This window comes from Ailuropoda melanoleuca, chromosome X (genome assembly GCF_002007445.2).
Source record: "Ailuropoda melanoleuca isolate Jingjing chromosome X, ASM200744v2, whole genome shotgun sequence".
In the NCBI taxonomy this organism is placed as follows: domain Eukaryota; kingdom Metazoa; phylum Chordata; class Mammalia; order Carnivora; family Ursidae; genus Ailuropoda; species Ailuropoda melanoleuca.
This window is the reverse complement of record NC_048238.1, coordinates 23,136,777-23,159,623: the sequence shown is the minus strand read 5'-3', so window position 1 is coordinate 23,159,623 and position 22,847 is coordinate 23,136,777. Positions and strand designations below refer to the sequence as shown.

The 22,847-nt window shown below is 42.3% G+C and overlaps 2 protein-coding genes across 2 annotated transcripts; both read right to left on the bottom strand.

Moving 5' to 3' along the window:
* Positions 1-4,860: 4,860 nt before the first annotated feature.
* Positions 4,861-7,859, bottom strand: LOC100480116 (melanoma-associated antigen B10-like). The gene is made up of 3 exons (XM_019807464.2): positions 7,738-7,859; positions 5,812-5,935; positions 4,861-5,712 (listed from the first exon to the last, which is right to left on the bottom strand). Exons 2-3 carry the CDS (start codon positions 5,884-5,886, stop codon positions 4,861-4,863), a joined length of 927 nt encoding a protein of 308 aa, XP_019663023.1. The 5' UTR covers positions 5,887-5,935; positions 7,738-7,859.
* A 6,961-nt stretch (positions 7,860-14,820) lies between these two features.
* LOC100480372 (melanoma-associated antigen B10) lies at positions 14,821-17,824 on the bottom strand. The gene is made up of 2 exons (XM_011234171.2): positions 17,766-17,824; positions 14,821-15,897 (listed from the first exon to the last, which is right to left on the bottom strand). The coding sequence occupies exon 2, from the start codon at positions 15,865-15,867 to the stop codon at positions 14,821-14,823; it is 1,047 nt and encodes a 348-aa protein (XP_011232473.1). The 5' UTR covers positions 15,868-15,897; positions 17,766-17,824.
* Between the last annotated feature and the right edge of the window lie 5,023 nt (positions 17,825-22,847).

Genomic DNA, 22,847 nt, shown 5'->3' with positions numbered 1-22,847 from the left:
CAAGAATTTGTGCACTATTTTGTAATTAGTATATTTAAGAAAGGCCAACAATAGAAAGAGTAGCTGCGTGTTATTCAGGTGAAGTAACTGCTAATGAATGTAATGGAGGAAGCTTGAAATCTGAATGACTTAACACTACAGAAGCTTACTTCTCATGCACAGAAGGCCTGATGGGTTGGCAGGATCTCCCTTGTCTGGCGACCCAGGGATAGAGTCTGCTTACACAGTGTGGATCAACATCTCAACACAGGATCTCCTTGATTGTACTGTATGGGACAGAAAGCATAGAAGGGGCGTACTGACTCTCAAATGCCTTGGTCTGCAGATGACAGCCATTGTTTCTGTTCATATTTCAGTGGCAAGGGTAGTCACAAAACCTTTTCTAATACAAGTGGATTTGACAATATAGTATATCCCATGAACCCAGGAAGGAGAGCAAGACATTATGTGGAAGAGCGCTTACAGTCTCTCTATAAACAGTTACAGAGTAGGTCATCAGTAGAGTACAACACTTAGAATCTGTATGACAAAAGCCCTCTTCATTCTTGGAGAAGTTTCTGAGAAGGCCAAAATTGCCTTGCAACACTCCAAATCTTTCTAAGTACCTACTATGTGACAGGTGTTCAAATATAGGATCACACCATTTTTCTAAAGGACGCTGGGAAACCTGAACAGGGAGGCATCATCCTTCTTCACTCTATAACACCTTCCTGCCCTGACCTTTTCAGTAACCTCTACGGTCCCAATACACTGAGAAGTTTCTTCTTCCTTTTGCTGCATGGTCAAGATCACAACTTTTGAGTTTCTGCTACACGCCACTTGATGAACATGACTAAATACTTGTACAGGTGTCTTTGAGCATGGTGAAAACCAGAATTTTCGCCTGCAGCAGATACAGACAAGTGTCAGGAAAATGATGGCCGTTAATTTTTCCCTTCTTTTTAAGATTTTATTTATTCATTTGACAGAGAGAGAGAGAGACAGCCAGCGAGAGAGGGAACACAAGCAGGGGGAGTGGGAGAGGAAGAAGCAGGCTCCCAGCGGAGCATGGAGCCCGACGCGGGGCTCGATCCTAGGACCCTGGGATCACGCCCTAAGCCGAAGGCAGACGCTTAACGACTGAGCCACCCAGGTGCCCCTAGGTTTTCTTTTCTTACCAAAGCAGGCATGTCTGGGGGGGAGGCATTTTCCATCTTGGTGGTAGATTGAATAATTGTTTCATGAAGATACCCATACCCTTATCCCTGAAACCTGTGAGTTCTTTGTTATACTTTGCAGATGTAGTGAGGTTATGAAAATGACTTTATTTTTTTATTTTTTTTTTATTTTTAAAGATTTTATTTATTTATTCAACAGAGATAGAGACAGCCAGCGAGAGAGGGAACACAAGCAGGAGAAGTGGGAGAGGAAGAAGCAGGCTCATAGCGGAGGAGCCCGATGTGGGGCTCGATCCCATAACGCCAGGATCACGCCCTAAGCCGAAGGCAGACGTTTAACTGCTGTGCCACCCAGGCACCCCTGAAAACGACTTTAAAATAAGGAGATTACACTGCATTATCAGAGTGGGCCCAATCTAATGATATGAGCCCTTATAAGCAGAGAACTTTCTCTGGCTGGATACAGAAGAGAAATGCAGCAGAGTGGGGGGGGCAGTTAGACAGATTTCAAAGGCGAGAAGGATGCAGTGTTTTATTGCTGACTCAAAGTAGATGGGCTCAGGACTGGAGAGAGGCCTAGAGAAACTCTGTCAGCTCCAGTGGACAGTCAGCAAAAAAACAGGGCCTCAGTATCATTACCACAAAGAACTGGACCTGCCAACAGCCTGAATGATCTTGGAAGGAGATTCTTCCCAGAACTCATGATGAGAGGCCTGCCAGCTAAAAGCTTGATTCAGGGCTGCAAAAATCCAAGTACAGAATCTAGCAAAGCCATCCCAGCCTTCACAACTACAGAAATGTAGGTAATACCTACTGAGATAATAAACATGTGCTGTCGTAAACAAGTAAATTTGTGGTAATTTGTTACAGCAGCCATAGAAAACTACTGTAACTTCCTGAAAAACTACAGGGTCTTTTAGACTCCATTGTCTGCCAATGGTTGTTACACAGTGATTTCCCCAGTCCCTCCTCATCTACCATGTAGGAGAGAGGCTTTGGTTTTTGACCAGTTAAGCTCACTCATCTGTGTGTGGATTCAGTGGCCAGTCTCAAATAATTCATCAGCTTTAATTCTCCTTTATAATTTTATCTTCTTCCTCCCACCTCCTAACTTCATGAATATGTTTTTGTTCCAGGACATTATAGCCATTATATTCCGTGTCATATTAGAGTCTACCTATCAGCAGATTTGGTTAAAAAAAACAAAACACCAGACTTCTATGAATGTAGTGGAGGTATCCAGGGTGGGGGGTGGGGGTAAGGAGGTGTCCAAACTTCACTGTCAGAATTACAGGGAAGGGCAATTGCTGTCAGAGGAGGAGCCAGGGGGAGGGATGGGAGCTGCAGGGAATGGAAAATGCTCTAAGTCAGGGGACGGCGAGGGACAGTGGCTGTCTGTTCCACCAGGAGCAGGTGCTGCCTGCAGAAGAGGACAGAGAGGAGAGCTAGCCTGAAGGTCAGATTCCAGTTTGGTCATGAGCGCCACTGGGGAAGTCCCAGGGGAAGGAGCTGTGATGCAAGAAAGTCCCAGGACTGGACACAAGTGCTGAGAAGAGGGCAGAGCCAGCTTTCAAGGAACCTTGGGGTGAGGGGCAGGAGGATCCTAGGAAAATGTACCCCATGAACAATCCCCAAATTGTGCTTGATTTTCATTTTCACCTTCCTTCTTTAGACCTGCTAGTACTTTGGCCACAAGGTCCTTCTTTAATTGCCTGAGAGCTATCATGGAATAGTGAGAAGAGAAAGTAATTAAGAGACAGAAGGTTGGCCTCAGGCTGTGAAGAGTGGAACAGTGTGGGCTCCAGAGGAATTCAGATCAGGGCTTTATTCTCAGGCCTGTCTTTTCTGAAATTTGTGAAGTCATGAAAATTTCAGAGATATGTTTCTCATCTGAAAAACGGGCTTGATGTAGTCAGCTTGCTCTCTGGCTCAATGATACCTTGTGAAGTCAAACTGTTGGAATGTAAAGTAATTTATGTAAGGTACCCGGAATGGCTTTTTTGGATCTTTGGTAATTACCAGTTATTACTATTAAAATTCTGACATCAAATGCTACCAACCTCCTATCTTGGAATTTTAAAATATATTTTTATCCTGGAGATGTCAGAGAATAGTAACACATAGCTCTAGTACATAGCACACCAAATCAGCCAAAATATTTATTACCAAGTACAAGTAAGTTACCTGCTAAGGAACATTTTGAGGATTTTTATTGTGAGTTGGGAAAGTCTTCCCCAGTTGGATGCATAGAACATTCATAGAAAATCTGTCAAGGACTGCCTGGTTCACTCCCATCAAAACATCTATCTCTTGCTTTGAGTTTGCCAATTTATACTCAAGAAAACCTAATTTAAATACCCTATTAACAGAGTGAGCTCTGTCTTTGACAGTGTAAGTCAAAGATTGCCGGCAAAGTGGCTTCTGAGCATTAAGGCATTATTAATTACCCTATTTCTCAGAGTCTCCCTGGAGACAATGTACATAAAATACCTAGTTTGTGCACTGTGTTCACCTATACTAAGACAAGAGCCCAGGGGACCTTTCATTTCTGCCCCATTTCTGGTTAATTCATGGCCTTAAAAAGTAATTGCTAGAAAGAGTTTTCCATTCCAGTCCTTATTTTTTTAAAAGATTTTATTTATTTGAGAGAGAGAGCATGGGTGGAGGGTGGAGGAGCAGAGGGAAAGGGAGAAGCAGGCTCCCCACTGATCAGGGAACCCGATGTTTTGCTTGATTCCAGGACCCTGGGATCATGACCTGAGCTGCGAAGGCAGACGCTTAACTGACTGAGCCACCCAGGCACCCCCATTCCAAGCTTTAGTCTCTTAACTCTGGACACAGCTTTTGAGGGTCTGGCCCCTGCCCACCACTCCCACAGCCTCATCTGATCCACCAGCCAGCTTCAGGTAAAACTGACTCACACCAAAGGACTTGCAGTTTCCCAAAGCCCCAGACCCATTGGCCTCATTGTGCTTACACTTGACTTCTCACATTCTGGATCCTCCCATGTCCTCTCCTTTTCACTTGTCCTTAGGTCTTACGTTATATCCCATTGTCTTTCCTACTTGACAGCTGTTTCTACATTCTATGGGCATGGTGGGTGGGTCTTGTTTATCCTGACACTCCCAGTACTAGCAGGAAGCCTCTCAAAGAGCAGATGCTGAAGGAATGTCTGAGAAATAAATGAGACAGTGTGCAAGAGGTCTAATTTATTATGCTATAATTAATTCTACATTCTTAAACAATCTATATGTATATGTATACAGGCAATATCATTTAAACAAACTAAAAGTGAAAAGAAAATACAGTATTTGGCCATCTTTTACTTTTTTCTCTATTTCTTGACTCCAAGTATTTTACTGCTAAATTCTTTTACATTTCCAAGGAAATGCCTAATCCACTGACATGTTAACATGTTCCAAATCAGTAAATAAGATGAGGAATTTCCCAATTTGGTTTACAAAGTAACAATCGTTTACTCTTACATCTCATATACAGCACAAATTTGAAAATGTCATTCATAAACTTGGATTTTTGAAGCTGAAAACCTTCTATCAAAAGGAAAAACAATTAAAAATGAACATGTAGAATGGGAACATAAACATGTTATACACTCTCGTCTCTACCCCACCCTGACCTTCCACTAATGAGATCATGGATTTTTTTTCTTAACAACAAAATGAAGAATCTGCCTCATCCTTTACTAGGGGTGGGAGGAACTGCTAGCCATGGCCCTGGCACGTGCACTGGCTTTGGCAGCAATAAGAGCCCTGGCTGCAGCTCTGGCTTGGGCTCGCTCTTCCTCATCCCTCAAGGCCTCTTCATAATAGAATGGGAAGGCAGTGGGGACGGTATTATGGATCTTGGCTAAAAACTCAAGAACTCTCATCTTGCTGGTCTCAGCATGGGCTCTGGGACCCCACAGGAATTCATACCTTGGAGGGTCACTGTTGACCACCTGCCTATACTCCAGGTAATTTTCTTTCACCAAATCTCTGGTGATGAGCTTCCTGGGCTCTCCATAGATGAAGTGCTTCCTCCCAGGATATAACCCCATCATATTCAGCACTTCCCAGACTTGCTCCTCAGTGGCACAGTTGCCCTTTGTGAAGATCACGCCTAGAACAGTCATCAGCAGACCGGTCTCAGGCACAATACTATCATTACTCAGCCTACCATCATAGTTTGGTTCCAGTTTGTTGACGAGCACATAGATGTGCCTATTGGGATCCACTTCCTTCATGTCGAGGCCAAAGACCAGCTCCAAGTGCTCAGAGGCTTTCCTGAGGATCACATGGAAGTAATTCCTGTAGATCTGAATTACATTTCTCAGCATACCTGCCTTGGTAATGGGCTCTTTCGTTTGGTATTTGTACAGCAGGTAGTACACCAATATAAACACCTTCTCCCCTAGAGGGCTTCTATGGAAGGACTCAGTGGCTGTTGGGTTCTGGGAGGATCTTGGCCTTTCCTGTACTTCGTTGGTGCCTTCATTTGATCTCATGTATGACACAGCAGCAGCACTAGTGGCGGTGAATGTGGCTGTCTGAGGACCCTGGGGATTGCAAATGATTCAGCAAGTGAGCTCTAAGGGAGTGTCTTCGAAATGAGGAGAGGAAGAGGAGTGCAATTGAGCAGTGGCTTGAATACTTACCAGATCCTGTGACCCTGCTTGGGCCTGGCGACGTTTCTCACGGGCCCGAAGCTTACTCTTCTGACCCCGAGGCATGATGACTCTGTTCAGGTGCAACAGAGACGTGAACAGGTGAACCAGTGACCTGGAGGAAAGAGGATAAGATGGTGTGTGCCTGTTCACAGGGGGATACTGCCTTGGCTTTATTGATGGCTACATCTGCAGGTTTTCTTGTGTGCTCTGCTCAAGGAATCCACAATTTTCATGTTTTCTTCTCAGCCTGTTTCCTGAGACCCTTGTGAAAATAGCTAGAGTTCACCTTATACTGCTACCTGCCAGATCTTCCTGGGGCTTTCTGGGGTGACAGCAAACCTAGAATATCTAGGCTTTATGGAGGCCCCTCTGTTTGGGGTGGGTGTGTTTCTCTCACTTCACTTTCAGAGCTATCGTCTTGGCTTCTGGCAGCTTCTGGGATCCCTTTACTGATTTTATGCTGACCTCATTTCAATACTTCATCTCCCTTTGATTCCAGAGGAGAAATTGAGGGAGACTTCAACTGATCATATTTTTCCAAGGATGACAGTAAGGGAAGAGCTCAGAAGGACTCTTTCCATCCTGCGGCAGTTAGGATCCTCACTCCTCACTCAGGGTCCTCACCTCGTCTTCTGGTGGGACTTGGTACTCTTCCCTCTCCTGGTGTGAGACCTATCTTTTTAAGACAAGCCCCTTATATTTTAAAAAATTACTGAGGAGGTCGTTAGGGAGTCCTTAGCCTGACATATCTACCCAATACCCTCAGGGCTTACAGCATGGTTGACACTCTGTGCAGGCCTGCTTTGATATGAAGTTAATGGTTTTCTCAGAACTTTAATCAGGGTCTTTCTCATTACTCTTGTTAGAACCTGTAACTCCTCTTTCTGCTGGTCTGAGGCTGATGCTCCAGTCCAATGCCCTCACCTCTCTAAGTTCTCACAAGGAGAATTCAATGGATGCTTCATCAGGCAGTTCGTGCCCAGGGCCTGTCAGAAATCTGTGGGACTCCTTACCTTTTGGGGTAGGAGTCTGCTCAAACTTCACTCACGATTTTTACACTACCTCCTGGCAGGACCTAGAAGTGGTTCCTCTGTTAACCTAAAGCAGTCCCTCTGACACGAAGCTATTCACGTTTTTGAAATGCCAGATTTCGAAATTCAGTATGTTTTGCATCCAGCCACTCTCACCTTGGCCCTCCCTGGGCTGAGAGCAGTGTCAGGACTCTGTGAAAACCCATCTTTTTGAGGGTGGGAAGTCACTGGGACCTCACTCAGGGTCCTCACCTTTACTTATGTTAGGACCTCGGACTCTTCTACCCGCTGACCTGAGGCCAGAAACCCCGGCCCAATGCCATCTCCTCTTTGAATCCACAAAGTAAGAATTTAGAGGGTACTATATCAGATGTTCCTTGCCCCAAGCCCACTGTTGCTGATGGCAGGGCCCGACTCCGTGCAGCCCACTTTCACTGGATAGTGGGTATCTTCATACAGCCCAAACGACCTTATCTTACCTCCTAACAGAGCCTGGGTCTTCTCCCTCTAACTCACACTATCCCCTTCGCACCAATTCTTTCATTTCCCTGAGACACCAGGGGCAGAATTCTGGGTGTATTATATCCAGCCAGTCCCATCAAGGGTCTCCCAGGCCTGATAGCAGGGGCCCGGGTTCTGAGTAGCATTTCTCATCTGTTGCAGATGGTTCCCTCAGACCTTAGGGTCTTCAACTTAACTGCCGGAAGGGCCACTGCCAACCCCTGGTTTGATACCATCTACTCCCTGCCCACAAAGAGGGAATTTAAGGGCACTATATCAGGTAATCCTTGTCCAGAGTCTACCAGGATTCTGTCAGCCCCCCTCTCTTCTGCGGGGGGGGGGGGTGTTTGTGTGTGTGCGTGCGCACGCACACGCGCCTTACCTAGGCACAGCGTGGAGGACGGTGAGGTGTACCCTCAAGTCTCATTCAGGGTCTTCACCCTAATTCCAGACAGGGCCTGGAACTCCCGAGAGTTCTGCTCGCCTGACACCACCGGTCGGAACTATGCTTTCGTTTCTCTGAGAAGTCAGAGACGGAAGTTCGGAGGTTCGGGGAATCCGCTTCCGGTCATTCTCATACGGGGCGGGGGGCAGGGGTGTGTCTCTTGGAGGGGAGGGGCGGAGTCTGTTTTGTGGGTGTGGAGGACTGTGGCAAAACTCACATAGAGGTCTTTCATTGACTCCTGGGAAGTCTGGGACTCCGGCATCTCCTGATTTCAGTCAGCCAGACTTAAGCCAAGACTTTGTCCTCAGGCACCCCACCCTCCAGCTCTCCATTCCCAGTTGCCAGAGGGTGAAGTGAAGGAGCCCCTGGACCTAACAGCTTGGAAGTGCTGATAGCGGGGAAGGGTCTGTGTAGGTCCATTCTGTTATGGGTAGATTGGTTCCTTAAGAACTCCCTTAGGGTCTTCATTTTTACTTCTTAGAGTCTGGGACCCTTCCCTCTACTGGCCTGAGGATGATGATATAAAATTTTCTGTAGATTGTGTGATAATTTTGGGAATGGTTAGCCGAGCGTCCTGTTTTTAATCTTTTTTATTAAGTATTTTTAAAATTTCAATTCAATTGAATCGGGGTTGTGGCAATAATGAGTTTTGGACTTCACATATACCCATCATTCCCAGCTTAACAAGGGAGTGTACCATCTCCAGTACCTTTTTCATCCACCCTGTAAACGTTCGCATTGTGAGCCCACCCCCTACTCCAGTCAATATCTGGTAGCAACATAGACCACTAAACACAGCGAGAGTACATCTGCCCTCTGGTGTGCAAAGAAGTCAGGAACCATGGGAGGTAATCAGAGCTGGGGATAACACCTGGGTTGCTTTTCAAAGCATGTCTACACTGAGCCCTTTATTCTCCGGGCCACTGGGGTAATTAGCCTCAACGAATTCCCCCTCCCAATTTCCCCTCCTTGCAGCTGCACACCCCTGGCCAGCACTCATTGGTAATATTTGCCCTATTTTAAACATTCTGAATCACCAACCGAGCCCACCTGCTTGCATAGCTCCAAACTCCGTGGTGGGAGGGCCGAGTACATAGGGGAAGAAATAGCCTTCTCCATCAGGCATCAAGACCACTCGTAGCTTTGGTCACTGGCAAGGATGCATGGAGCGATTAGAGTCATGAAGAGTTGTAGCTCTCCCAGATTCAATCAATAACATTACTTGGTGGGTGACACAGGAGAGCCAGCTATACTCTGTCTGATAGTGGTCAGAGGGCATTTTTGGCTGGGGATGGGGGCCTGGGAGCGGGTATCAGGCATGCCTTTGGTCCTTTTATCCAGCAGATCTATCCACTCATATCACTCTACGACTTTGGGCTGGCAGTGATGATTCAGAGATTTCCTAGCCCATCCATGTAAGCTGTCTGGTACCCTCCACCAGATTCTCCACGTTCTCTCCTTCTGGCAGCTTTTCTATGTTTTGCTGAAGCCTGCATTCAGGACTCTGACTGCCAGCTGCCCTGGGCTCTCTGGACTTGTTTTAGTATGTGATCTGCCTCGCGAATCCTGGAAATTGCTCGACTTCCTCCATCCCTGGTCGTCCTGATTTTCCTTCACTCATTGATGCTTTCCTGTCCAAGCCCATTTCCTGGCACCTGGTTATTCTGATAAATCCTAGCTTCTCAAAGTAAAGGGGAAAGTCTTATGGACATAGAATTTTAAACTATGCACCCAAAAGAATCCTAGTACTTAAGATATCACTGCAGAAATCTTGCTTTATATGAGTGAATGATTAAATTAATTTTCTGCTTAATCTGTTTAGAAAATAGGGAAATACAAATTAAACTAGCAGAGAGATAATATATTTTTGATCAAAAGTTTGACCAAAATTTAAAAGATTGATAAAATAAAATGCCATTGAGAGCTTAATTTATTCACATATATAAATGCATGAAATGATAATTTGGTATAACATTATTAGAACAGAATATCATCAATATTCATAAAAATTCACTGTCATCAGATTCTTTCCATTTTAATTGCATTTGTCTACATCTCTCCATAATAAAACATCCACATTTGCTCAAGAAATGATGTTCAGTGATGTTGCTATCAGTTCTCTTAATCATAGCAACACGTGAGAGACACCTTGTGTGTCCATCAAGAGGAGAATGTTTAATTATGGCGCATATGCACTATAAAATTCTAGAATTAACAGAGTGAGGTAGATCTATTTGTCCTTTCTTGGAAAAATCTTGCATTTATTTTATTCAGGGACAAGGGCAAGAGGCAAAATGATATGTACACAGTTACACATGTATTGTTAAAACTCACAGTGTATTTTTCTAACACATGTAAGACTAGGCCTGTAATCAGCCTTAAAATACTACATACAAGATTTTTAATGCAGTTACCTCTAGGAAGGGATAAAATTTGAAGGAACATAGTAAGGAAGAAGAATTATAATCTATCCCTATTGTTAGAATTTTTTGGCAACAAGAATATACGCCCTATGTCTTTTGTAATTAATATATTTTAATAAGAGAACAGAAATAGTATCTGTGTAGTTTTCAGGTAAAGTATATGAGACGTAATGGGAAAAATATGATTGTGAATGGCTTAATGTAACAAAATTTTATTTTTTATGTGCATAAAATCTGATGGGTATTGGCAAGGTGTCTCCATTGTCAGGTGACCCTGGGATCCAGGGTGCTTCCATTATAAGCTTCCACATCTCAACACAGGCTCTCCATGTTTGCTGTTCAATGAAACAAAAAGCGTGGAGGTGGCACACTAGTTCTCAAATACCTTTGTCTGGAGGTGAGAGACATGCTTCTGCTCATACTTAAGTATCAAGGATAGTCACATGACCCTCCATAACCACTGGCAGGTAGCCTCCGTATGAACCAAAGATAGAGAGCAAGATATGACCTGTCTTGAGCATCTGTAGACCTTCCCTTTAATGGTTAAACAATAGGTACTCAGAAAAGAGTAACTATTAATAATTTGTTATGACTTTAGCCCTCTTTGTTCCTGGAGAATTTCCCAAAATCAAATTTCCTTGCAATTCAACAACTTTTTCTAGTGCCCCTATGTGACTAGTGTTTTCAAATACAGGATCACACCAGTTTTCTAAAGGACATTGAAAATCTCAGCAGGGGGGTGTCACCCTTTTTCACTCTATAGCACCTTTCTCCTCTGACTTTTCCAATAACCTCTACAATCTCAATACACTGAGAATTTTCTGCTTCCTTTTGCTGCATGAAAAACCTATAACTTGTGAGTCTCTGCTATCCACCACCTGAAGAACATGGCTGAAGACTTGTTCAGGTATCTTTAAGCACGCTTAAAAACTAGGATTTTCCTCAGGTGCAGATAGAGACAAGAGTCAGGTGTATGCTGGCGAATTTTTTTCTTTCCTTATCAAAGCTGGCATGTCTGCCAGGGAGACATTTCCTGCCTTGGTGGTGGACTGAACACTTGTTCCACAAAGACGCCCATACCCTTATCTCTAAAACTTGCCAATATGTTATGTTACGTGGTCAAAGGCACTTTGCATATGTAATTAAAATCTTGGAATGGCCCGTAAAATAGGGTCCATTATACTGTATTATCTGAGTGGGCATATGTAATTAAAATTTTGAAATGGACATTAGAATAGGGTCCATTATACTGTATTATCTGAGTGGGCCCAGTCTAATGACATGAGCCCTTATAAGCAGAGGACTTTGTTTGGCTGGAGGGAGAAGAGAGATGCAGCAGAGTGGGGGTAGGAGAGTTTCCACAGGAAACAGTCCACATACTATTTCTGAAGTAGGGGCCCATATGCAAAAAGTGGAGAGAGACCTTTTGGAGTTATGGCAGCTCCAGCTAATGCTTAGCAAGGAAACACGGCTTCAGTCTTATAATCAAAAAGCACTGAATTCCTCATAGAACTGGATTCTGAGAGTAACCTGTATATGTGTGGAATGAGATTCTTCTCAGTATCTCTCAACAAGAACCCAGACTGACTGCTTGATTTGGGCTTTGTGTAACCCTGAACAAAGAAAACTGCACACCCAACCCATATATATTACCTACACAAATGTGAGATAATAAATGTGTTGTTGTAAGTACCTTGATTTATGGCAATTTGTCTGTCAGCAATAGAAAATTACTACATCCTCCTGGAAAGACACCTGAGATTTTAGGAATCCAGCCTCTGTAATGGTTGCTATATAGTGATTTCTTCTGGTTTTCCTCATCTACCACTTAGGAGGAAGGTTTTGGTTCTTGACCACTTAGTTAAGCTCACTTATCAGTATATGGTTTCAGTGGCCAGTCTCAAATAATTGATCAGATTAAATTCCTCTTTCTTAAGAATTTCATCTGCTTTCTAAAACCTCTTCCCTAACTTCAGGGTTATCTTACAAGAATGAATAGATCCTGTGCCAAATCAGACTGCTCACAAGCTGACTTGGAAAAAACTTTGAGTGAGAGAGAAGCACCCAGATGAGCAGTCTAAACTTTACTGCCAAAGTAAACAACCATGTGGATGGAACCGTTCTTATTTCATAGGGATTCCATGGTCAGGGATGGGGCAGACAGCGTACATCTTCAAGGGATTGAAACACTCTAAGTTAGGGGAAAGGCAGGTGATTCTGGGCTTTCTGTTTCATTGGGAACAGAGTGAGGCCTGATGAAAGAAAGCTGGACAGCTGGTCAGGATCCAGATTTTGACGTGAGGGCACACTGGGAAGACCCAGGGCAAGAGTGATGTAATTCAGGAAGTGCTAGAACTGGTTCCAAGTGCTGGGACCTGGGTGGAGTCAGTTCTCAAAGAACTCTGGGGGTAGAAGCAGGAGGAGCCTAGGTAAATTAAGCCCACAGACTATCCTGAAATTGTTTTTAATTCTCATTTTCTTTTTTTTATTTATTACACCTGGGCTTAGTACATTGGCAAGAGGGTCCTTCATCTCAATTGCTTGAGATACCTCGTGCAGTAGTGAGAATAGAAATGAATTAAGAAGACAAAACATTTGCTTTATTCAAGAAGATGTGAAAAAGTGAGGGACCCTAAATGAATTCAGACCAGAAGTCCAGTCCCACTTCTGAAATTTTTGAGCCAGAGAAGTCAGGAAAATTTCAAAGCTCTATAAGGCTTTTTTATGAAATGAGCTAGAGAGGCCCTACTCTGTGGGACTCCTGGCATGTATATAATGTATGAAAACACTTAGCATGTATTGAGTCTTAATAATTTTCAGTTATTACTATTACTGTATTGACCCCAGACTCTACTAAAATCTGCTCTGTGAATTTTTTTTTTTTTATCCAAGAGGTATCAGAGAACATGCAGCACTCTATGAGACAGCACAACAAATCAGCCAACATGATGCATGGCAAGTAAAGCTAAATTACTTACTCTGCAAGTTTTCAGGATATGTTACTTTTTGCATGTTGGGGGGAGTATTCCCCAGTTAGGTGGAACTTAGGGGTCCTTTGTGTCAAGAACCACCTCCCTCCAACTGTCCTTCCATCCAAACCACCTCTATTTTCCTTTATTCCAGTTCCATTAAAAATCTAGCCTTCACTTGGAGTTTGCCAAATTACACACAACTTAGTAAAATAAAACTTTAATGTAGTGGGCTGTGTCTCTTCCAGGCCAGAGCAAAGATTGCTAGCACAGTGGCTTCTGAGCATACCCATGTTGTGTATGACTCCCATTTCTCAGAAACTCCCTGGTGATGGTGTGCATAAAACACAGTGTGCTGTGCTTAACTGCACTGGGAAAAGAACAGTGGGAAAGGATGCAGGACACCTTCCATTCTCGTCCAAGGTGGAGATTTCTCTCTGGTTAATTCATGATCTTAAAGTAATTGCTAGAAACAGTTTTCCACTCCAGGCTGTAGCCTCTTAACTGTGGACACAGCTTCTGCGGGTCTGGCCCCAGCTTCTGCGGGTCTGGCCCCTGCCCACCACTCCCACAGCCTCATCTGATCCACCGCCCAGCTTCAGGTAAAACTGACTCACACCAAAGGACTTGAAGTTTCCCAGAGCCCCAGACCCATTGGCCTCATTGTGCTTACACTTGACTTCTCACATCTGGATCCTCCCATGTCCTCTCCTTTTCACTTGTCCTTAGGTCTTACGTTATATCCCATTGTCTTTCCTACTTGACAGCTGTTTCTACATTCTATGGGCATGGTGGGTGGGTCTTGTTTATCCTGACACTCCCAGTACTAGCAGGAAGCCTTCCAAAGAGCAGATGCTGAAGGAATGTCTGAGAAATAAATGAGACAGTGTACAAGAGGTCTAATTTATTATGCTGTAATTAATTCTACATTCTTGAATAAACTAAGCATATCTAAGCATATATCTCTTAATTTTACAGAACAGACCAAATAGTGATAAAGGAATGCAAAAATATCTTTTAGTTTTTTCTCTATTTCTTGATCCCAGCATTTTACTGCTGAGTTCTTTCACATTTCCAACGAAGTACTTAATCCACTACTATGTTATCTTATTCCAAATAACTCAATAAAATGGAAAATTTCCCAATTTATTCTATAAAATAGTAAAACTCTTACTCTTAAAACTCATAAACATCAATAAATGTGTGATTTACACCATTCACAAACTCAGATTCTGAAGCTAGTTAAACCTTCTATTAAAAGGAACAACACTGGAGCACCTGGGTGGCTCAGTCGGTTAAGTGTCCAACTCTTGATTTTGGCTCAGGCATGATCTCAGTGTTGTGAGATCGAGCCCTGTGTCAGGCTTTGTGCTGGGCGTGGAGCCTACTTAAGATTCTCTCTCTCCCTCTGCCCTTCCCCACCATGCTCACACTCTCTCTCAAAAAAAAAAAAAAAAAAAAAAAAAAAAAAAAAAAAAGAAAGAAACCAACATTTAGACAAATATCCAGGTTACTACCTAAAATAGGAACACAAACATGTTATGTACTCTCTTGTCTCCAACTGACCTTTCACTAATGAGAACACAAGCTGCTCTCTTCAAACACATAGTAATAGCCTTCCTCAGACTTCACTTGGGGGAGGAGAAGCTGCTGGGCATGGCCCTGGAGCGTGCACTGGCCATACCAGCAGTACAAGCCTTGGCTACAACTCTGGCTTGCGTTTGCTCTTCCTCATCTCTCAAAGCCTCTTCATACCAGGCTGGGAAGGCACTGGGGACCGTATCGTGGATCTTGGCCACAAACTCTAGGACTTTCATCTTGCTGGTCTCAGCATGGGCTCTGGGACCCCACAGGAACTCATAGCGTGGAGGATCACTGTTGGCCACCTGCCGGTACTTCAGGTATTCTTCTTTCACCCAATCTTCAGTGATGAGCTTTCTGGGCTCCCCATAGATGAAGTTCTTCATTCCGTCATATACCCCCATCATATTCAGCACTTCCCAGACTTGCTCCTCCGTGGCACAGTTGCCCTTTGTGAAGATCACACCCAGGACAGTCATCAGCAGGCCAGTCTTGGGCACACCTCCATTATCATTTATACTCCCATCACAGCTGGATTCCAATTTGTTGACAAGAACATAGGTGTTCCTGTTGGGATCCACTTCCTTCACATCAAGGCCAAAAACCAGCTCCAAGTGCTCAGAAGCTTTCTGGAGGATCTCATGGAAGTGATTCTTGTAAGTCTGGATTACATTTCTCAGCATATCTGCCTTGGTAATGGGCTCTTTCATTTGATACTTGTACAGCAGGTAGTATACCAACATAGTAACCTTCTTGTCTAGAGGGCCTCTCTGCCAGTGCTCAGTGGTATTCCTGGCTTGTGAGGCATTTGGCTTTTCCTCCACTTGATTATTGGCACCTTCATTAAAACTGGTGTTTGAAGCAGCTGCAGCAGTAGTGCTGGTGGAGTGGACTCTCCCAGTAACTTGAGGTTTGCTGGGTGTTCCAGTGGCAGGTGAGCTCTGGGGAGCATCTTTGAAATGAGGAGACAAAGAAGAGGAGGACTCTTCTTCCTCTGGTACAGTGGCCTGAGCAGCCACCAGATGCCCTGGCTCTTCTCGAGCCTGGCGGCGTTTTTCACGGGCACGAAGCTTACTCTTCTGGCCCCGAGGCATGATGATTCTGGTCAGGGACAGCAAGCACAACTGTGGAAAAGACAACAGATGATTCAGTGACGTGGAGGAAAGAGGATAAAATGGGGTGATACCCTCTGGCAGGGAGATACCATTTGGGGCTTTATCAACAGCCATCTCTCCAGGTTTCCTTTAGGGCACTGCTCTAGGATTCCACAGGCTCCCCTTCTTGGATTCGCCTTTACCCTGAGGACTCTGAAAGTAACCAGAGTTCACCTTGGGCTGAAGCTTCCCACCCCTACCTGAGTCCTACTGGAGCTGATACAGGGTTTGGCAGACCCAGGCTCTATAGTACCTCCCCTATTGTGGAGTAGGGGGTGTTTCCGTTCACATTCAGCACCATTGCCTTGACTTCTTGCAGGACCTAAGGTCCTCTGCTTAACTGATTTGATGCTGAACCCTCATTTCAAAGCCCTCACCTTCATGACATCCTGGAGAACTGAAGGAGAACCACATCTGAGCACATCTGCCCAGGGGTGCCCTGAGATGAAAGCAATGGCAAAGCTATGTGGGACCTTCCCCAACCTGGGATAATTATTTTTGTATTAAATTTTGTATTCAAGTATTTTTGTATTCTTATCCTCTGGCTATGCATTCTGACATATATAAGTAAGGGTTCTCACTCCTTACTTAGAGTCCTCACCTTGGCCTCTTGCAGGACCTAGGACTCCTCTCATGGCTGATCTTAGACCTATACCCTCATAGCAAGAATCTCACATTTTTTAAAGGTTTGAGGAAGAGTTTAGGGAGGACTCAGTTTAACATATCTTCCCTAGGGCCCCCTTTGAGGGACATATCACATGGAGGGTTCTGTGAAACAGCCTCTATTCTGTCATGAGTGGTCTGCTCAGTGCCCAGGTTCCTTACCTCCTCCCCTTGACTGCCAGGTATCCCCCCTTCTGCAGACCTGAGGGTTATAACAATCACACCAAGGGCCTCATCCACCTGATATACTGGAATATGCTGTGGAGTCGGTGGGGGGGGATATGGAAGGAGACTCAGAATGCAGATCTCCCCAGGGTTTTCCAGGGCTGAACACAGAGGAGGGCCCTAACTCTGTATCCTCCCTGCCTCTGTTCTCCCTTTGACCTCTAGAACAGCCTGAGTCATCTTCCAATAGGGCTCATCACCCTGGGACCACTGAGGATAAAGTCAGAGACATCTTTGCCTCACAACCCTGCTGAGGATTCACCAGGGCTTATAGCAGGGGAGGTACTCTTTGGGGCCCCTTTTGTCCTGAGGGAGGAATTCCCCAGTCCTTGTTTAAGGTTCCGAACTTCACTCAAAGGCACCCCTAGGACTCCCTCTGCTAACCTGAATAGTATAGCCTTAGACCAGGGCTCGTATGCACCCCTCTTCCCCCAGCTAACCAAAAGGTGAAGCAAGGGGGCACCTGGGCCTGATGGCCGTATCAAGAGCTTCCAGGGACTGCAGAAGGGGTGGGGCTCTTTAGGGCCCCCACTGTTCTAATGAGGTGGTTTCTCCTAGAACATAAATAGGGGTGTTCATCAACACCCGGCAGAGCCTGGGACTCCTTCCTCTGATAGCCTGAAGCAGACAACCCAAGTCAAATATCCTCACCCCTTGGGGTCTCCCATGGCTGACAGCAGGGGCCCGGCTCTGTGGGGACATCTCTGTTACGGGGGAGGTAAAGTTTGACTGAATTCACACAAGATCCTTCATTGACTCCTCCGATACCAACACCCTGGGTCCAATGCTATTATTTCTCTGAGTTCTCAGAACGAGAATTCAGAAAGCATTACATCGAGTGATCACTGCCTGGAACCTTCTAGGGCCAACAGCAAGGGCAGGGCCATGAGGTGTTAGGTCTTTCGAGATAGGGGGATTCCCTTAAACCTTACTCAATATCCTTATTTTACCTGGGGCAGAGCTTGGATTCCTCCCTCGGCTGCTTCGATGCCGGCCTTCTCGCAACAAAAGCTCACCTTCCACGGACTCCAGAAACGGAAGTCAGTGTGGGTATATCCGGCTACTCCTGCCCCCCCCCCGCAGATGGGGCGATAAGGACCGTGACTCTGTTGTGCCCACTCTGTTATAGTGTGAGTAGTACCGAAGTTCTCGCGAAGTAGGTCCTCATTTTGGCTCCTGGTTCATTGATTAAAGGCTCCTTGGGAAATACCACCTCTTTTTCGTAAGCTCCAGACAGTTTGTCAGCTTAAACCCTTGCAGACTGTGGTTCCGCGTTCCAGCCGGGGTTTGAGATCGAGAAACTGCCGCATGAGGTAGGGGGGCTAGGACAGGTTCTGAGATGTCAGAGAAAATGCATAGTGATGATAGGATATCTTCACTAGGCAAACAGACTTCTGGAAACTTTTCTGTTCGAAAAGATCTTGCTACAGGAAAGAGACAGATCTGCATAACTTTGTGAGACCCAGTGTTTTGATCTTATGTAACATTGAACAGTGTAGTGAAATTCATTTTAATTTTGATTCTCATTTATAATACAGATATACATATTCTAATAATTACTGCTTTATACAAGGCTCTTGATATTACTATAGTTATCTATACACCAGTTTTCTGAAGTCGCTTGTTTACTTAAATAATCCGTAGCCTTTTCCTTTGGATTTTCGAAATGATGATCGTATTTGCAACCAAAAATTTCTGTTTCTTTTTACCATTCCTAAGTTTTATTTATTTTTGTATTCTTTTCCTCTGGCTATGCATTCTGATCCAGTTTGGAACACTTAGAGTTGGTAACATATTGCTGTGTCTTGCTCCTTACATTAATGGGAATGCTGCTAACATTTCACATTTAAGTTTGTTTGCTATAGATTTTAGGAAACGGAAGTTCCCTTCTAATGTTACTTAGCTAAATGGTATTATCCTGCATTCACATTGAATTTTTTTTCAAAAGTTTTTTTCTTTACTTCAGTATATGATCAAATGCCTTTTAAATCTTATCTGTTAATGTATTTTAGGCAGTTTTTTCTAATGTTAAATTGTTATATTTCTTGGATTCAGCCTTTTTTTCCACTTAATTCACTGCTATATTGAAACTTCTGTGAATTTATTTAGGATCTTTGCTTGTATGTGGGTGAGCTTGGCCTTAAGTGTTCTGTTTTCAAAGTATCTTCAGCTGGTTTTCTTATCAAGGATACCTAGACTAGGAAAGGAAACTAAAAAATTGCCCATATTTTTGTATACTTTGGATGAGTTTACATGAGATGGTGGTTAATTTTTTGCTTATTATTTGGTAGAACTAGTCCCTGGCTGCCTGGTCCTGAAACTTGAAGGTGACTGAAACTTTGGGGGTAGTTTCAGTTTATATTTCTCAGTAAGAGTATTCTATTTCCGCTAAAACCTACTGGGTGATTAATATTATTTTCTAAATCATAGTCTATTATCACTTGGGGTTTTAAATTTAATGGCTACGTATATATTATATTTATTGTAGAAAATTTCAAACATATACAACAGTAGAGAGAATAGTATAATAAAACCAATATACTTGACATCAGAATCAACAATCATCAACACATGGCCTGCCTGGTTACATTTCTACCCATATCTACCCCCATCTCTGCCACTGAAATAATGAGAAATAAATCCTAGATATCATGCCATTTCATCTTTAAATATTATCTATTTCTAAAAGATAGGTATCCTTTATAAATGTTCAGTTACACATATCCTACCTTAAAAATTAATATCAAATGTCCAGTTATTTTTCACATTTGCCTGACATTTTAAAAATGTTTTTCCTTGAATCAGTGTCAAACAAAGTCCATTCATTGTCATTGATCTTTATTCCCATTAATTTATAGGTCCTACACCGCCCACATACATATATTACCTATTTTCCTTGTCATTTTTTTGTTGAAAAAAAAAATTCGTGTTTTGTCCAGTTTCATATGGCATGGGTTTTGCTGATTGCAAAACTGGTGTCCTTCTCCCTCTGTATTTCTTTAAATCAGTAGAAGTTTCATCAGATTTAGGTATAATTTTTTTACTCTCTCTTTTTTGTTTAGAAAGACTTCCTATAGGTGATACTGTGAATTTCTATCGTAAGGAATCTAGTGTCTGTCTTCTTTTGTGCTCATGTTTGCAGTCTTTGAAGATTAGCATATTTATCCATTAATTAAGGGTTACACAATGTTAATTTTATATTTCTATTGTTTTTTTCTGAGTTTATTAGATGAAATATGTTTTATGCAAAAACCTATCCTTGTTCACCATTTGGTAATGATATTTACAGTGTTCTCTTATAATTTTTGAATTCCTTCTGCACCTATATTTTGTACAATATTATTTAATATCATTTACTTCTGTTTCTTTTGTTAATTGATGATGCTTATAAAACTGTCAGTTATATCAGCCTTTTCAAAGTACAGGCTTTTGTTAATTGGCTCCATTATCTTCTAATTCATCGTTTCTGTGCTTCATTATTTTCTACATTCTATTTCCTTGGGTTCAATATGGTATTCTTTCTCTAGTTTCTTGAAATTTTTGCATGTTGTAAATATTTCCATTTTTTGTCCATTGGGATTTTAATTTCAACAACTATATTTTTATTTCTAGTTATTGTTTTAGTTCTTTTCAAATTAGCCTACTCTTTTTTCCTTCTAATTTCTTGTTCTTATGGTCTCCATGCTTTCTTTTCTCATTAATGGACTTTATTTTTTAATCGAGATATAATAATTGACATATAACATAATATTAGTTTTAGGTGTACAACATAATGATTCGCTAGTGTATATATTGTGAAATGATCACCACAGTAAGTCTAGTTAACATCCATCACTACACATAGTTACAATTTTTTTTCTTGTGGTGAGAACTTTTAAGGTCTATCCCCTTAGCAACTTTCAAATATACAACTTTCAAATATACAAACTTTCAAATATACAGTATTATTAACTATAGTCACCATGCTGTACATTACATCCCAAAGACTTATTTATTTTATAACTGGGAATTTGTACCTTTGGACCACTTTCACCCATTTCACCCAACCACTAACCCCTGTTTCTTGCAACCAGTAATCTCTATGAACTTTTTTTTTTTTTTTAGATTCCTCGTATAAATAAGACCATATTGTATTTGTCTTTCTCTGACTTATTTCATTTAGTGTAATGCCCCTCAAGGTCCATCTATGTTGTTGCAAATGGCAAGATTTTATTCTTTTTATGGCTGAATAATATTCCACTGTGGATATATGTATGTATATTTGTGTGTGGGGGGGTGTGTATCACGTCTTTTCCCCTTCATCCATTGATGGATACTTAGATTGTGTCCATATGTTAGCGATTGTAAATAATGCTGCAGTTCTATAGGGCATATATCTTTTTGAGTTAGTGTTTTTGTTTTCTTCCAATAAATACCCAGAAGTGAAATTGCTGGGCCATATTGTAGTTCTGTTTTGAATTTTTTCAGTAACCTCCATACTGTTTTCCATAGTGGTTGTACTGTTTTATTAATAAATGTACTTAAGACTATAAATATCTTTGTGAGTACCACTTGGGCTGTTTTCCACAAGTAACTCTAAGTAGTTTTATGTGTAGAATTTTTTTTACAAGCTGAATATGTCTCTGTATTCCTTATCTTCTTAGAAGTTTTTGAAGACACAGACAGAAATACTAGTGAATGCAGAAGATTATTTTTGAGAAGGATGTGAAGAAGAGAGAACCAGAATTATATAGAGGAAGTGTCAGTGTCCCTGGGGTGTTTTGCTTTGTTTTGTTTTGGTTATATGTAATCTAAGAGACTTGAGCACATTTAATTGCTTGTGACTGAGTTGAGTTTTTCCTAGAAATGAAAAGAAAGATTCACAGTTAGAAAGTCAAACAATATAATTAGCTAAGTGCAACTGTCAGAGATTATTCAGGAAAACAGAAATTACTCTAATTCTATAACTCAGAATTTAATGCACAATATTAGTTATTCAAGTGATGGAGAGGCCAAACGAGGCAGTCAGGCAAACCAATACTTAGCAACTTGAAAGTCAGTCCCATTTCTAGTGTAGAGGGAGAAATTGAAGAAGGAGATAGTGTTACAGGAGACTGGGAATTGGCATCAACAGAATATAAAACCATCGTTAACCAGTATGAGGGGAGCTAGAACTAGAGCCATGGAGAAGATATAACCACTGAAGGAGAAGCCACCTGATGCAGAGGGAGAAGGCTGTTCCTGTCCTCCTGGGCTATAATCTGCTGGTGTTCTTGTTGCCTGACCCACGAGAGCAGCCAAATATTGGAGAACCTAGGAATTGGAACCTGCAGGGGTTATCCTGAACACTAGAGAGTAGAGCAAGGAAAGAGAATGAATTATTTAAGGGCAAATAACTACAGTACAGGCATACCACATTGACAAATTAAATGAGAAAAATATCTAAGTTGTTAAATATCTGCTCTGTAAAAATCAGTATTAATCTGTGATAAGAAGAGATGTTATCAAACTAAATAATGGCTAGCCACCATAAAACAAACAAACAAACCCTCTATCAAGCATCATACTTAGTGGAGAAAGAATGGAAATTGGGAATTAGATAAGAATAGCTACTATAACCATTATTATTCCACATTGTAATATAGGTACCTGCCAGCACATGAAAGGAAAAAAATGAAATAAGAGTTAGAGACTGGAAAATAAGATGCTTTAAGTTGTCACTTCTCCCTAAAATGATCTGTAGGTTTAGTAAAATTCCCACCAAAATCCCAACAGGACTTTTCTTAAAAGAAATTTATACATTGTAAAATTTTTATGGAAATATGATGGGCCAGTAATAGCTGAAATGACTTTGAAAAAATAAAGGAAATTTGGAGGACTAACACTACCTGATTTCAATGTGATAAAGGACTTGTCTGCAGCATTTATAAGGAACTTTTCAAACTAAATAATAAGAAAACAACCCAGTATAAAAAGCCAAAAGGTTTAGCAGACGTTTCACTAAAAGACAGTTATGAGTAAGAAACAAGCACATGAAAAAATCCTAAACAGCA